This window comes from Monodon monoceros, unplaced genomic scaffold (assembly GCF_005190385.1).
Source record: "Monodon monoceros isolate NGI ecotype Baffin Bay Population unplaced genomic scaffold, NGI_Narwhal_1 Super_Scaffold_20, whole genome shotgun sequence".
Classification (NCBI taxonomy): domain Eukaryota; kingdom Metazoa; phylum Chordata; class Mammalia; order Artiodactyla; family Monodontidae; genus Monodon; species Monodon monoceros.
In genome coordinates this window covers 32,107,482-32,120,382 of record NW_021703777.1, presented here as the reverse complement: position 1 = coordinate 32,120,382, position 12,901 = coordinate 32,107,482, and the positions used below count along the sequence as shown (strand labels likewise).

General features: G+C 37.4%; 1 protein-coding gene across 3 annotated transcripts in view; it reads right to left on the bottom strand.

Annotated features, from left to right (window-relative positions):
• Positions 1 to 12,901, bottom strand: part of MND1 (meiotic nuclear divisions 1) — an 84,495-nt gene that overhangs the window by 66,970 nt on the left and 4,624 nt on the right. For 2 of the 3 annotated variants that reach the window (XM_029235733.1, XM_029235735.1), the window contains exons 2-3: positions 5,465 to 5,530; positions 2,081 to 2,138 (exon numbers count right to left, since the gene is read on the bottom strand). In XM_029235733.1, the coding sequence (XP_029091566.1) occupies positions 2,081 to 2,138; positions 5,465 to 5,530 (124 nt within the window). Of the gene's footprint in view, positions 1 to 2,080; positions 2,139 to 5,464; positions 5,531 to 12,901 lie in introns of those variants that run through there. The other variant, XM_029235734.1, reaches the window with a different exon arrangement.

Sequence of the window (12,901 nt, the reverse complement as noted above, 5' to 3'; positions counted from 1 at the left end):
ATAAATAAATATATTGGATGTTATGGTTAGGTGTAAGATTAAAAATCAGAAAAGAGTTTTTAAAATAGCATGTAAAAATACAAAGTCATATTTCACAAATGTCTGAAATTATAAACCATTCTTACTTTCTATCAAATAAAACTGTACCAAGAAATTATCCATATTTTAAAGTCCATTTTAATTTTTCCTAGAGCAGATCCCCCAATTTAATAAAATCTATTAAATATTTAAAGATTTAATAAATAAAAAAATAAAGTCTATACCAAATGCAAAACATTCAACCTCATGTATAAAGAAGTACAAACTGAAATGAAATGTCAAAGAATTCTAAAAATGAAAATAGTTCTGAGAAACGAATTTGGGTATAATAGCCTTTCCTGAAGGCGATTTGAGAACACACATAAAAAGCCTAAAACTAGACAAGTCTCTTTTTCTATTCTATTTCTGGGGACATTTCTTAATGAAGTAATATGAGATTTGGAAAAAAGTTTACAGCAGGGGGAGAGGAAGGGGTGAATAGGTGGAGAAGCGCAGAGGATTCTTGGGGCAGTGAAAATATGGTGTGTGATACCATAATGACACCGTAATGATGGATCCGTGTCATTACACATTTTTGTCCAAACCCATAGAATGTACAACACTAAGAGTGAATACTAGTGTAAATTATGGACTTAGTGTGATTATGATGTGTCCATGCAGGTTTGTCAACTGTAACAAATGTACGATGGTAAATGATTTTGATAATAGGGGAAGTTATGCATGTGTGGGGGCAGGAAGTATAGGAGAAATACTGTGCCTTCCTCTCAATTTTGCTGTGAACCTAAAAATACTCTAAAAAATAAGTCTTAGAAAAAATTTATGGATGGCATGTTAATTACACATTAATTTTAGCAGCAAAATTTGGTACCAACCTAGATGGTCAACAATAGCTAATGGGCTAAGCAAATTACGGCACAGTGGGTGGCCACAGGATGAAACATTAGGAGATGCAGATGTTGTAAATCATTTTTTTTAAAGCAAATGACATAGGAAAGTGTAGATGATATGATGGTATATGGAAAAATACACGAACACAAAACTATATATGCAGCATGGTTCCCTCTCAGAGAAATGGACAGATACATACAAACACAGATAAACAGAACCTAAGAATAAGATATCAAAATACACCAAAATGTTAACAATGGTGATCTCAGAATAGAGGGATTATGAACAACTTTTATTTTTATTATATTCTTTACAATTTCCAAATCTGTTAAAATAACATGTATAGCTTATATAATCAGAAATTAAGGTTTAAAAATATATATATCATATGTAGTGACCCCTCAAAAGATAACCTCCAGAACCTGTGAATGTGACCTTATTTTGGAAAAGGTTCTATAGAGAGGTAATTAAGGACCTCATGATAAAATCATCCTGGATTTAGGGTGGGTCCCAAATCCAATGACACGTGTCCTTATAAGACACAGAAGAGGAGAAAAAAAAAAATGGGGAAGGCCATGTGAAGGCAGAGGCAGAGATTAGAATGATGTGTCTATAAGCCAAGCACTGTGGGCAGCCACGAGAAGCTAGGAGATGCATAACATGGATTCTCCCTCAGAGCTTCCAGAAGGAACCAACCCTGCCAACACCTTGATTTTAGACTTCTGGCCTCCAGACTATGAGAAAATAAATTTCTACTGTGTTAAGTAGAAATTAAGTTTATGGTAATTTGTTACAGCAGCCGTAGAAAACTAATACACTATGTAAATCACATTTAACAAATACCAGAACATACATGAAGAAGTTTTTACTTCTTCTGAAGTAAATTATACCCATAAATAAATAAATGTGTATAATTGTGTGTATGTATACATATGTGTGTGCGCACACAGGCATGCATGCATATTCCACTGTAGTTTCCCTAGAGCAGATACTTCAAACACAAGAATCATGGTCATGGCCCAGAAACATTATATTGGGACTTTTATAAACATTCTTCATCTCTAGAAATTTATGTTTCCATGAAGTGAAAGACTGTTGCAGGAAATATGATGGGTATTTACCAAAACATTCTGGCACATTTTTTGATACTTACTAATGCCTTTTTCTTTGGGAGCAATCTTCTCCATGTCTTTTAACTGAAATACATCTTTCTGTTCAAAAGAGTTGAAAGATGAAAAACATGCATTTATTTTCTACTATATATTTACATTTACCATAATTATGTTTATAAAATATTGTACTAAAAAACTATGACTGGAAGTGAATAGTGCAATAGAATCGAGAATTTTAGAGCTAGAAGAAACTGTAATTATCTTGTTCAATACCTTCAACAGAACCTAAAATGGACAGATTTTGCATGAACATACAATTCTTTAAAGTAACTGGAGGGCAGAATGCAAAGAACATCTTCCTAATGAAGTATAAAATCTAGTTATGATGAATCATTTGTTAACATGAGATAATCAGCTTCTCTGACACTTTGATTTGAAGAAAACACAAATAGTGCTTTGCTTAGCATATACCATACATCACAGATTAGCAGTTCTAACTAAAAGCAAAACAGACAGCTGTCAAGATTTATTTACATTTAAGGTTTCATGGAAGAGCCACACCTAAGTAAGAAAAACATACAATTTATGGCTATCAATCATTCACCCATACATGCTGCATGTCCACCACATGCAAAGCAAAACATTATGGGAAGATATACACAGAGAATATTTAATCTTATGGCTGGAAAAAAAAATCTATGCAGAATACTCATTTCTTCTTGTAATAAGCTGTGGTTGAACTGGTAAAAAGAACTTGGATAATAAAAGTGAAATATTTGAAAAGACTGAAGTATTCAGTAATTAGAACAGAATTATTGTGATTAGTGTTATGGAAATCTGGGATCTATTTCTTCCAACATAAACTTGAAAAGGTAACTTCAATAGGATGGAAATTAGACATCATAAAAATTTAAAACTTCTGCTCATCCAAGTGCACTGTTAAGAAACTGAAAAGACTGACTAGACAATATTCACAAAACATACCAGACAAAAGACCAGTAGCCCAGATATACAACTGCAAAAAAGATGAACTGATAGATGGATAAAGGAATGGAGAGATGAATATATATATATATATGATAAAGCAAGTAGAGTATAAAATGTTAACGGCAGAATCTAAGCTGGGCATATAGGTATTCACAGTGAAGTTCTTTCATCTTTAATAATAAAATGTTGAAAAAAGTAACTTCATCTCAGTACACTTAAGATTTAGTAAATTAAGGAAAATACTAAGTCATTGGTCCTAGAATGTGAAATAAATTTTTGCACATCTGGGAATAAACTGTTAAAAGAGAATTCTGTAGGGTCTCAGAGAACATGTAGTAAATTACTAACTTCAGGCCTCTAATGCGTTAAAAAAAACCCAATTAATCAAACCTATTCGCAAATACCTTAGGAAAAAGAACATGAACTCATTGAGACATCTGCCTAGATGTAGTTATCAAGGAAAAGCCCCAGACATACTGGCTGCCCCAGTGGGGTTGCTATGTAAATAAATGGGCTTGCAAAGAACTAGACTCAGAACTAAAGTGTGGTCATTTAAATGGACAGAGAAAATGGTCTCAAGTAAATATTGATTCTCCCCTACATTAAACAGAGATAATAAAGGAGAGACGAACACAATGGTTCTAGCTCTCAACAATAAAAAACTATGTGTAAAGATACCATGGAAGACACACAGTTATAAAGTTAGATAACTTTTAATTAAGCACTTATGACCTGAGCATTATAATGTTTTACACAGATTATTTCATTCAATCCTCATACCAACTTTGTGAACTAGGTACAATTATTATTAGCCTTTTTAATAGATGAAGAAACTGAGACTTAGGTCAAGTAACTTGCTTAACGTCACAAAGCTATCAGGTAAAACAGACTTCAGGTACAAGTTCTCTACCTTTGAGCTGTACTGTGGCCATGTCCTTCCTAAGTGTAACAGGCAAAGAATTAGTAACTTCAAATAAATCTATGTATGTATTCATATGAATTGATATGTATAGGAATATACGAACTGAAATCAATTAATACAATTAATTCCTATCTTTACCTAAAAACTCATTGACTCCTGAACTTCTTTAACTTCTAATACTCATTATAGTCACGGTACCTTAGTCATTAGTGTCTTAATGTCATTGAGAGCAGTGTTGAAAAAATTTTAATCAAAAACAGCCAACAATATCATAAAGAACAAATTAACTCCCCTCACCACTCTCCCCAGCTTTCCACTGCCTGCTAGGAATTAAATCTACTTTTCTTGCTCTAAGACCATAGGAAAAATATTTCAACTCAGCAGAATAAGTAGTCATAATCTTTACCTACAAACATAATCAATTTATCGTCCTAATCATATCATCATTATTAATATGATACTCTGTTCTGCATTGCCAATGACTTTTAGTAAGTCATTGTATGTAAGACTAGTAAGATTTCGCTTAAAGGGCAAACAGTTTAAAAAAAAAGTGCCCACAACACTTCACTTGTTTCACTGAGAATCTGCATTATCAAAATGAAAATGTCAAGTATTATCATTACTTATTAAGTTTACATTCTATTTTGCCGTTTCCCCCACCTTCTTCATATTGGTATTTGTAAATAATGAAAATAGCCAGTAGGTTGGGGCCAAACCAGACTTTGAAGGTTCTGTCAAGAGGTAAGACGTAAGAAATTAATATTTTTGTAGGTCAAAAGTTTGGATTTTAACCTGGAAGCAAGAAAAGCCATTGTACAGAACACAGGCTCTAGAGCCAGGTGACTGGGTTTGAATCCTGGTTCTGCCACTTAGGAGCAGAAACTTCAAACATATTTCCTGTTAGTGGCAGGCACGAATAACTGGAATAAATTAAGGAGGCTATGTACCATCACATGTGTGTTATACCATATGCAGGCTTATAAATGTAAAGAGGCTGTATTTAGCACTATCTCTATAATCAGATGATCCCCCCTGGGCTTTTATCCTACTACTATCACTTCTTGTTTTGAGATCCAGGGCTGGTATCTTAGGCTGTGTCTCAGATGTCCAGATGTGTAGAATGAGGATCTCAGAGGGTTAAAAAGGATAAGATCAGATAACTACACCAAGTGCTTAGAATAGTGAATGGCACCTAGGAAGCACTCAGTAGATGTGAGCTATTATCATTATTATTTTCAGGTAAAAGGGGACACCATCAAATATATGCTTCAGAAAGTTAATTATGGTGCCAGAGTATAGGGCAGTCTGGATAGAAGAGACTCTACAAACCCTGGGATAGGATTCTTTCATGCTCCACAGCTCACAGGAACCACAAGTGTTTGTAGAATTTTATTCATTCTTTAGGAAATTGGTCACTATTGATTTCTAATAAAAAAAGGTACAGTTAACACTGGATGACATAAACTTAAGGAGAAAATTACACAAAATACTAAAAATCTTAAGGAAAATGACTTACCGTCTCAAAAAATATTTCCATCATGCGGGCTCTCTTTTCCTCTGCACTTAGTCCTTTTTTCTTCGACTAAAGCACAAAAGTTAAAAAGTAAACAGTGCAATTAAAAAACAAAACAAAACAATGCTTTTTAAGACAACTTGGTTCAAAACATTATCAGAAATAATGCATGGTCTCATCTGAGACCAAGAGGCTTAATAACTCTCAGAGTGAGGCCTCAAGATGGATTTTAACAACTCTACTACTTTATGCCAAGCCTTGTGGTAGGTGCTGCCAGTATAATAATAAGAACTGTGACTGAGACAGTGCCTGGCATTTTGTAGAAATTCAGTGTTTATCAAATGATCCAATAAGTCACTGTATTTACCTTCAAAAGAATCTCTCAAGGAAAATAAATAGACATAACTACTTATAGTTAATGAACAGGTACATGTACAAATTGCTACCCAGGAAAGAATAAATTAATTCCACCCTGGAAAGGGAGGAGGGTTAGCTAGGAAGGCTAGAGATGAACAAGATTTTGGCAAGTTGAGAAATGGTGAGAAGGGTGTCCTGGACAGATCACACACAGGCACAGTGTTACAGAAGTACATGGAATGCTCCAGAAAGACAAACACTCAGGGATGATTATTATACAAGTGGAGTATGTAGATGGAGTGGCAGATGAGACAAGAAAGGTTGTCTGGGGCCAGATTATGGAAGGCTGACTGTCCAGCCAAAGAGAGCAGACTTTACTTCAGGCCACGAGGAGCTACTGAGCAATTTCTAAAGCAGGGAGTGACAAGATAAGAGTTAGGTGGCATTGTGGAGGGAAGGCTGGAGGAAGGAAAACCATGTCCAAGTAGAAAATGAAAGCCTACTTCAGGTTATTATTATCCTGTCACTACCCTTTAGCTAACTTGAAATTAAGATAATTAAGATGTAACTGAGGGACTTACCCGGTGGTCCAGTGGTAAAGAATCTGCCTCCCAATGCCAGGGATGCAGGTTCAATCCCTGGTCAGGGAACTAAGATCCCACATGCCGCGGGACAACTAAGCCCACGCATGACAACTACTGAGCTCGCGTGCCTCAACGAGAGAGACTGCATGCCGCAAACTACAGAGCCCACGTGCTCTGGAGCCTGCGTGCCACAACTAGAGAGAGAAAACCTGCAGGCCACAATGAAGAGCCCATGCACTGCAATGAAAAACATCTCACATGCCACAACAAAGACCCAACGCAGCCAAAAAAATAAAGAAAATAAACAATAAAATTAAATAAATAAATATTTTTTAAAAGATGTAACTGAAATGTATTTTAATAATAAATTTTACCATATATTTTATATAGGGTATATACCTAAAGCTAAAGTCTGAATTTTCAAAACGCCAAATTTCCTCAAAGCAAATATTCACAGAAAATAACAAAAGAGAACGCGAACCATAATCTCTAGTACTCTCATGGAGGATTCCACACTAATGTTTCTGAAGTAATCTGCATCTTTCTTAAAAATTGCATGGGATTATAGAGGAACATAAATTGTTTAGTAAGAACTTTAAAATACTTTATACCACATAAAAAGCAGACATAAATAAACCAACAATAATAAACCTATCCAACTATAAACTCCATCAGAAACGAGAGCCTACACTAGACAAGGAAAGGAATTTGGAATTGCCATTCTGAATGCATTCCAGAGTACATGGTCTAGAAACCCATTAACCCCTTTTCACAGCAAATTATCCAGTGTTCCTTGATGAGTTGCACAGGTAAAATAAGTAGCCTCAAAGTTTATCTTTTTCTCTTTTCCCTCTGTCCACAATTTTAAATACTGCAGTTCCCCAGGGTTCTTTCTCTACTGATCCCCTCTCCCCTCACACCTTTTCTTTGATCTCACCTGCTTTCATGGTTTTAACAAACACCTGTGCTGAGAACTCAAATCTTTACATCATTGGATTAAGTGGGCGCCTGAGCTCCAATCTCACGTACCTACCTGTCTGCTGAATAAATGTCAAACTCAGGAGGTCTAAACTGACCTCTCCTCTCCCACATCTACTCCCCAAACCTGCTGTTCTGGATCTTGAGTTCAGTTAGATTCCACCTTGTTACCCGAGCCAGAGGCCTGGCAGTCACCCTAGGTTCCTTCATCTCTCTTACTCCATATCCAACCAATCACCAAGTTCTGCCAATTTCAGGGCTTAACTGTTTCTCAAATCGATCCTGTCTGCTCCATCCCTACTACCTCTACCTTAGTAGAGGCCTTCATTATCTGTTCCCTACTACATACCTGCAGTCTGCTAACCATACTTTGTCCCACCCTCCAGCCACATTCCACGCTGCCAAAAAGCAAACCTCTCCTTTGCCATGCCTACCCATGCCTCTCCCTTGCTTAAAACTCTTCAGTGGCTCTCAACCATCCAGAAGTATCCAATCACCCTAGAATGACATACAAGGCCTTCTGTCACCTGACCCCAACCTACCTCTCACAGGTACCACTCCCCACCTCAAATTTACCATAACAACATGAAGAACTAAGCAATTTAAGCTGTAATACAAAAACTACTTGTAATTCTCCACTTGCAGCATGCTCTTTCCCATTTCTGTGCCTTTTTAAAAATGTTGTTCTATCTAAAACACCTTCCTCTCATGCAAATCAAAACCGCAGTGAGGACTTCTCTGGTGACCCAGTGGTTAAGAATCCGCCTGCCAATGCAGGAGACACGGGTTCAAGCCCTGGTCCGGGAAGATCCCACATGCTGCAGAGCAACTAAGCCTGTGCGCCACAACTACTGAGCCTGCGCTCTACAGCCCATGAGCCACAACTACTGAGCCCGCACTCCACAACTACTGAGCCCTCGAGCTGCAACTAATGAAGCCCGCACGCCTAGAGCCCGTGCTCTGCAACAAGAGAAGCCACCACAATGAGAAGCCCGCGCACCGCAATGAAGAGTAGCCCCTGCTTGCTGCAACTAGAGAAAGCCCACATGCAGCAACAGAGACCCAACGCAGCCAAAAAACAAAAAAAAAACCCAAAAACAAACAAAAAAAATGAAACAAACAAATAAAAAAAACACAGTGAGATATCACCTCACACCTGTCAGAATGGCCATCATCAAAAAGACCACAAATAACAAACTGGTGACAATGTGGAGAAAAGGGAACCCTCGTACACTTCGGTGGGAATGTAAATTGGTGCAGCCACTGTGGGAAACAATGTGGAGCTTTCCCAAAAAACTAAAAATAGAACCACCATATAACCCAGCAATTCCACTCCTTTATGTATATATCCCAAAGAAACAAAAACACTAATTCAAAAAGATACATGCACCCCAGTGTTCATAGTAGCATTATTTACATTTGCCAAGATATGGTAGCAACCTAAGTGTCCATCAACAGATGAATGGATAAAGAAAATGTGGTATATGTATAATACACATATACATATGTACTTATATACATATGTACATACACACACACACACACACAATGGATTTTTATGACTCAGTCATAAAAAAGCGGCAACATGGATGGACTTGGAGGGCTAAGTGAAATAAGTCAGAGAAAGACAAACACTGTATGATATCACTTATATGTGGAATCCAAAAAATACAACAAACTAGTAATAAAACAAAAAGGAGCAAACTCACAGATATAGAGAACAAACTAGTGGTTATCAGTGGGGAGAAGGATGGGGGAGGGGCAAAATAGGGGTGGGGAGAGAAAAGCGTTATTATGGGATTATATGAAATCATATGTGTGAAACTTGAAAACTGTAAAGTACTATAGAATTTAAAGACTTTCATTCAATAAAACAAAGCAAAACAAAACAAAAAGAGTTCTTCAGAACATGAACTGCCTTTGCCTTCCCAGAGGTTAGTGCCAGGTTAGAAGAGCAGTTGTAAAGACCAGCCCTCAATTTCAGGACCATGTATCTAAAATTTGAGGCCATTCAGACTCTCAAATCCCACAACACCTCTCTGCACTCCCATAAATACATTTCAGGGTGAACTGATAATAAGGAAGCCTGTGATAACCATATATTGCCTTACTTGGAGAGATAAACCAAAGGAATCTCAGTTCCATGAAACCATACACTATGAAGACACGTTCACTAAACCTAGGGTAGAGAGTTCAGTATTACGTTATTAGCCTCCCTTCACACTGGCTTCTGCAGTATCTGAATAAAGCAAGATATCCACACTCAGAAGGCCCATTCAGCTATTTCTCTAGCACACTTGGTCTCAAACTGCCATATACAGAGATTAGAATCATCTCAGGAGCTTTTAAAACTACTGATGCCCAGGCACATCCCATAAGAAATGAATCAGAATCTCTGAAATGGGGCCCCTTGGCCTCATATTTTTAAAATCTTGAGGTGCTTTAATTGTGCCCCAGGATTGAAAACACTGTTTCTCTCAGCCCAGAATCTGAAGGTTAAGTTAGGGGCACTGTGGGGCAATGAGAATCCCCTTAGGACTTTAGTTTGTGGCTGCATCAGTGGAAAATAGAGCCAAAGCTTTAGAAAAGGCTCCTAATATTTTGTTATTATAAACGGCTCCCTGAGAGACCCTGGACTCCGCAAGAATCTGCCACGCAGAGGCAGGCAATGAGGAGAATCTAATGTCCTGAGGGCACACTGTTTTAGGAAAGCTCTTATCACTCAGCTCAACAGCTTATTAAAGTCACTCAAGAAATATGGATGGAATCAGGAAGAAACAGAAAATATGAACAGACCAATCACAAGCACTGAAATTGAAACTGTGAATAAAAGTCTTCCAACAAACAAAAGCCCAGGACCAGATGGCTTCACAGGCGAATTCTTTCAAACGTTTAGAGAAGAGCTAACACCTATCCTTCTCAAACTCTTCCAGAATATAGCAGAAGGAGGAACACTCCCAAACTCATTCTACAAGGCCACCATCACCCTGATACCAAAACCAGACAAGGATGTCACAAAGAAAGAAAACTACAGGCCAACATCACTGATGAATATAGATGCAAAAATCTTCAACAAATACTAGCAAACAGAATCCAACAGCACATTAAAAGGATCATACACCATGATCAAGTGGGGTTTATTCCAGGAATGCAAGGATTCTTCAATATACACAAATCAATCAATGTGATACACCATATTAACAAGTTGAAGGAGAAAAACCATATGGTAATCTCAATAGATGCAGAGAAAGCTTTTGACAAAATTCAACACCCATTTATGATAAAAACCCTGCAGAAAGTAGGCATAGAGGGAACTTTCCTCAACATAATAAAGGCCATATATGACAAACCCACAGCCAACATCGTCCTCAATGGTGAAAAACTGAAAGCATTTCCACTAAGATGAGGAACAAGACAAGGTTGCCCACTCTCACCATTCTTATTCAACATAGTTTTGGAAGTTTTAGCCACAGCAATCAGAGAAGAAAAGGAAATAAAAGGAATACAAATCGGAAAAGAAAAAGTAAAGCTGTCACTGTTTGCAGATGACATGATACTATATATAGAGAATCCTAAAGATGCTACCAGAGAACTACTAGAGCTAATCAATGAATTTGCTAAAGTAGCAGGATACAAAATTAATGCACAGAAATCTCTGGCATTCCTATACACTAATGATGAAAAATCTGAAAGTGAAATCAAGAAAACACTCCCATTTACCACTGCAACAAAAAGAATAAAATGTCTAGGAATAAACCTACCTAAGGAGACAAAAGACCTGTATGCAGAAAATTATAAGACACTGATGAAAGAAATTAAAGATGATACAAATAGATGGAGAGATATACCATGTTCTTGGATTGGAAGAATCAACATTGTGAAAATGACTCTACTACCCAAAGCAATCTACAGATTCAATGCAATCCCTATCAAACTCCCACTGGCATTTTTCACAGTACTAGAACAAAAAATTTCACAATTTGTATGGAAACACAAAAGACCCCGAATAGCCAAAGCAATCTTGAGAACGAAAAACGGAGCTGGAGGAATCAGGCTCCCTGACTTCAGACTATACTAAAAAGCTACAGTAATCAAGACAGTATGGTACTGGCACAAAAACAGAAAGATAGATCAATGGAACAGGATAGAAAGCCCAGAGATAAACCCACGCACATATGGTCACCTTATCTTTGATAAAGGAGGCAGGAATGTACAGTGGAGAAAGGACAGCCTCTTCAACAAGTGGTGCTGGGAAAACTGGACAGGTACATGTAAAAGTATGAGATTAGATCACTCCCTAACATCATACACAAAAATAAGCTCAAAATGGATTAAAGACCTAAATGTAAGGCCAGAAACTATCAAACTCTTAGAGGAAAACATAGGCAGAACACTATGACATAAATCACAGCAAGATCCTTTTTGACCCACCTCCTAGAGAAATGGAAATAAAAACAAAAATAAACAAATGGGACCTAATGAAACTTCAAAGCTTTTGCACAGCAAAGGAAACCATAAACAAGACCAAAAGACAACCCTCAGAATGGGAGAAAATATTTTCAAATGAAGCAACTGACAAGCGATTAATCTTCAAAATTTACAAACAGCTCATGCAGCTCAATCACAAAATAACAAACAACCCAATCCAAAAATGGGCAGAAGACCTAAATAGACATTTCTCCAAAGAGGATATACAGAGTGCCAACAAACACATGAAAGAATGCTCAACATCATTAATCATTAGAGAAATGCAAATCAAAACTACAATGAGATATCATCTCACACCGGTCAGAATGGCCATCATCAAAAAATCTAGAAACAATAAATGCTGGAGAGGGTGTGGAGAAAAGGGAACACTCTTGCACTGCTGGTGGGAATGTGAATTGGTACAGCCACTATGGAGAACAGTATGGAGGTTCCTTAAAAAACTACACATAAAACTACCATATGACCCAGCAATGCCACTACTGGGCATATACCCTGAGAAAACCATAATTCAAAAAGAGTCATGTACCAAAATGTTCATTGCAGCTCTATTTACAACAGCCCGGAGATGGAAACAACCTAAGTATCCATCATCGGATGAATGGATAAAGAAGATGTGGCACATATATACAATGGAATATTACTCAGCCATAAAAAGAAACGAAACTGGGCTATTTGTAATGAGGTGGATAGACCTAGAGTCTGTCATACAGAGTGAAGTAAGTCAGAAAGAGAAAGACAAATACCATATGCTAACACATATATATGGAATTTAAGAAAAAAAAAATGTCATGAAGAACCTAGGGGTAAGACAGGAATAAAGACACAGACCTGCTATACAATGGACTTAAGGATATGGGGAGGGGGAAGGGTAAGCTGTGACAAAGTGAGAGAAAGGCATGGACATATATACACTACCAAACGTAAGGTAGATAGCTAGTGGGAAGTAGCCGCATAGCACAGGGAGAGCAGTTCGGTGCTTTGTGACCGCCTGGATGGGTGGGATAGGGAGGGTGGGAGGGAGGGAGACGCAAGA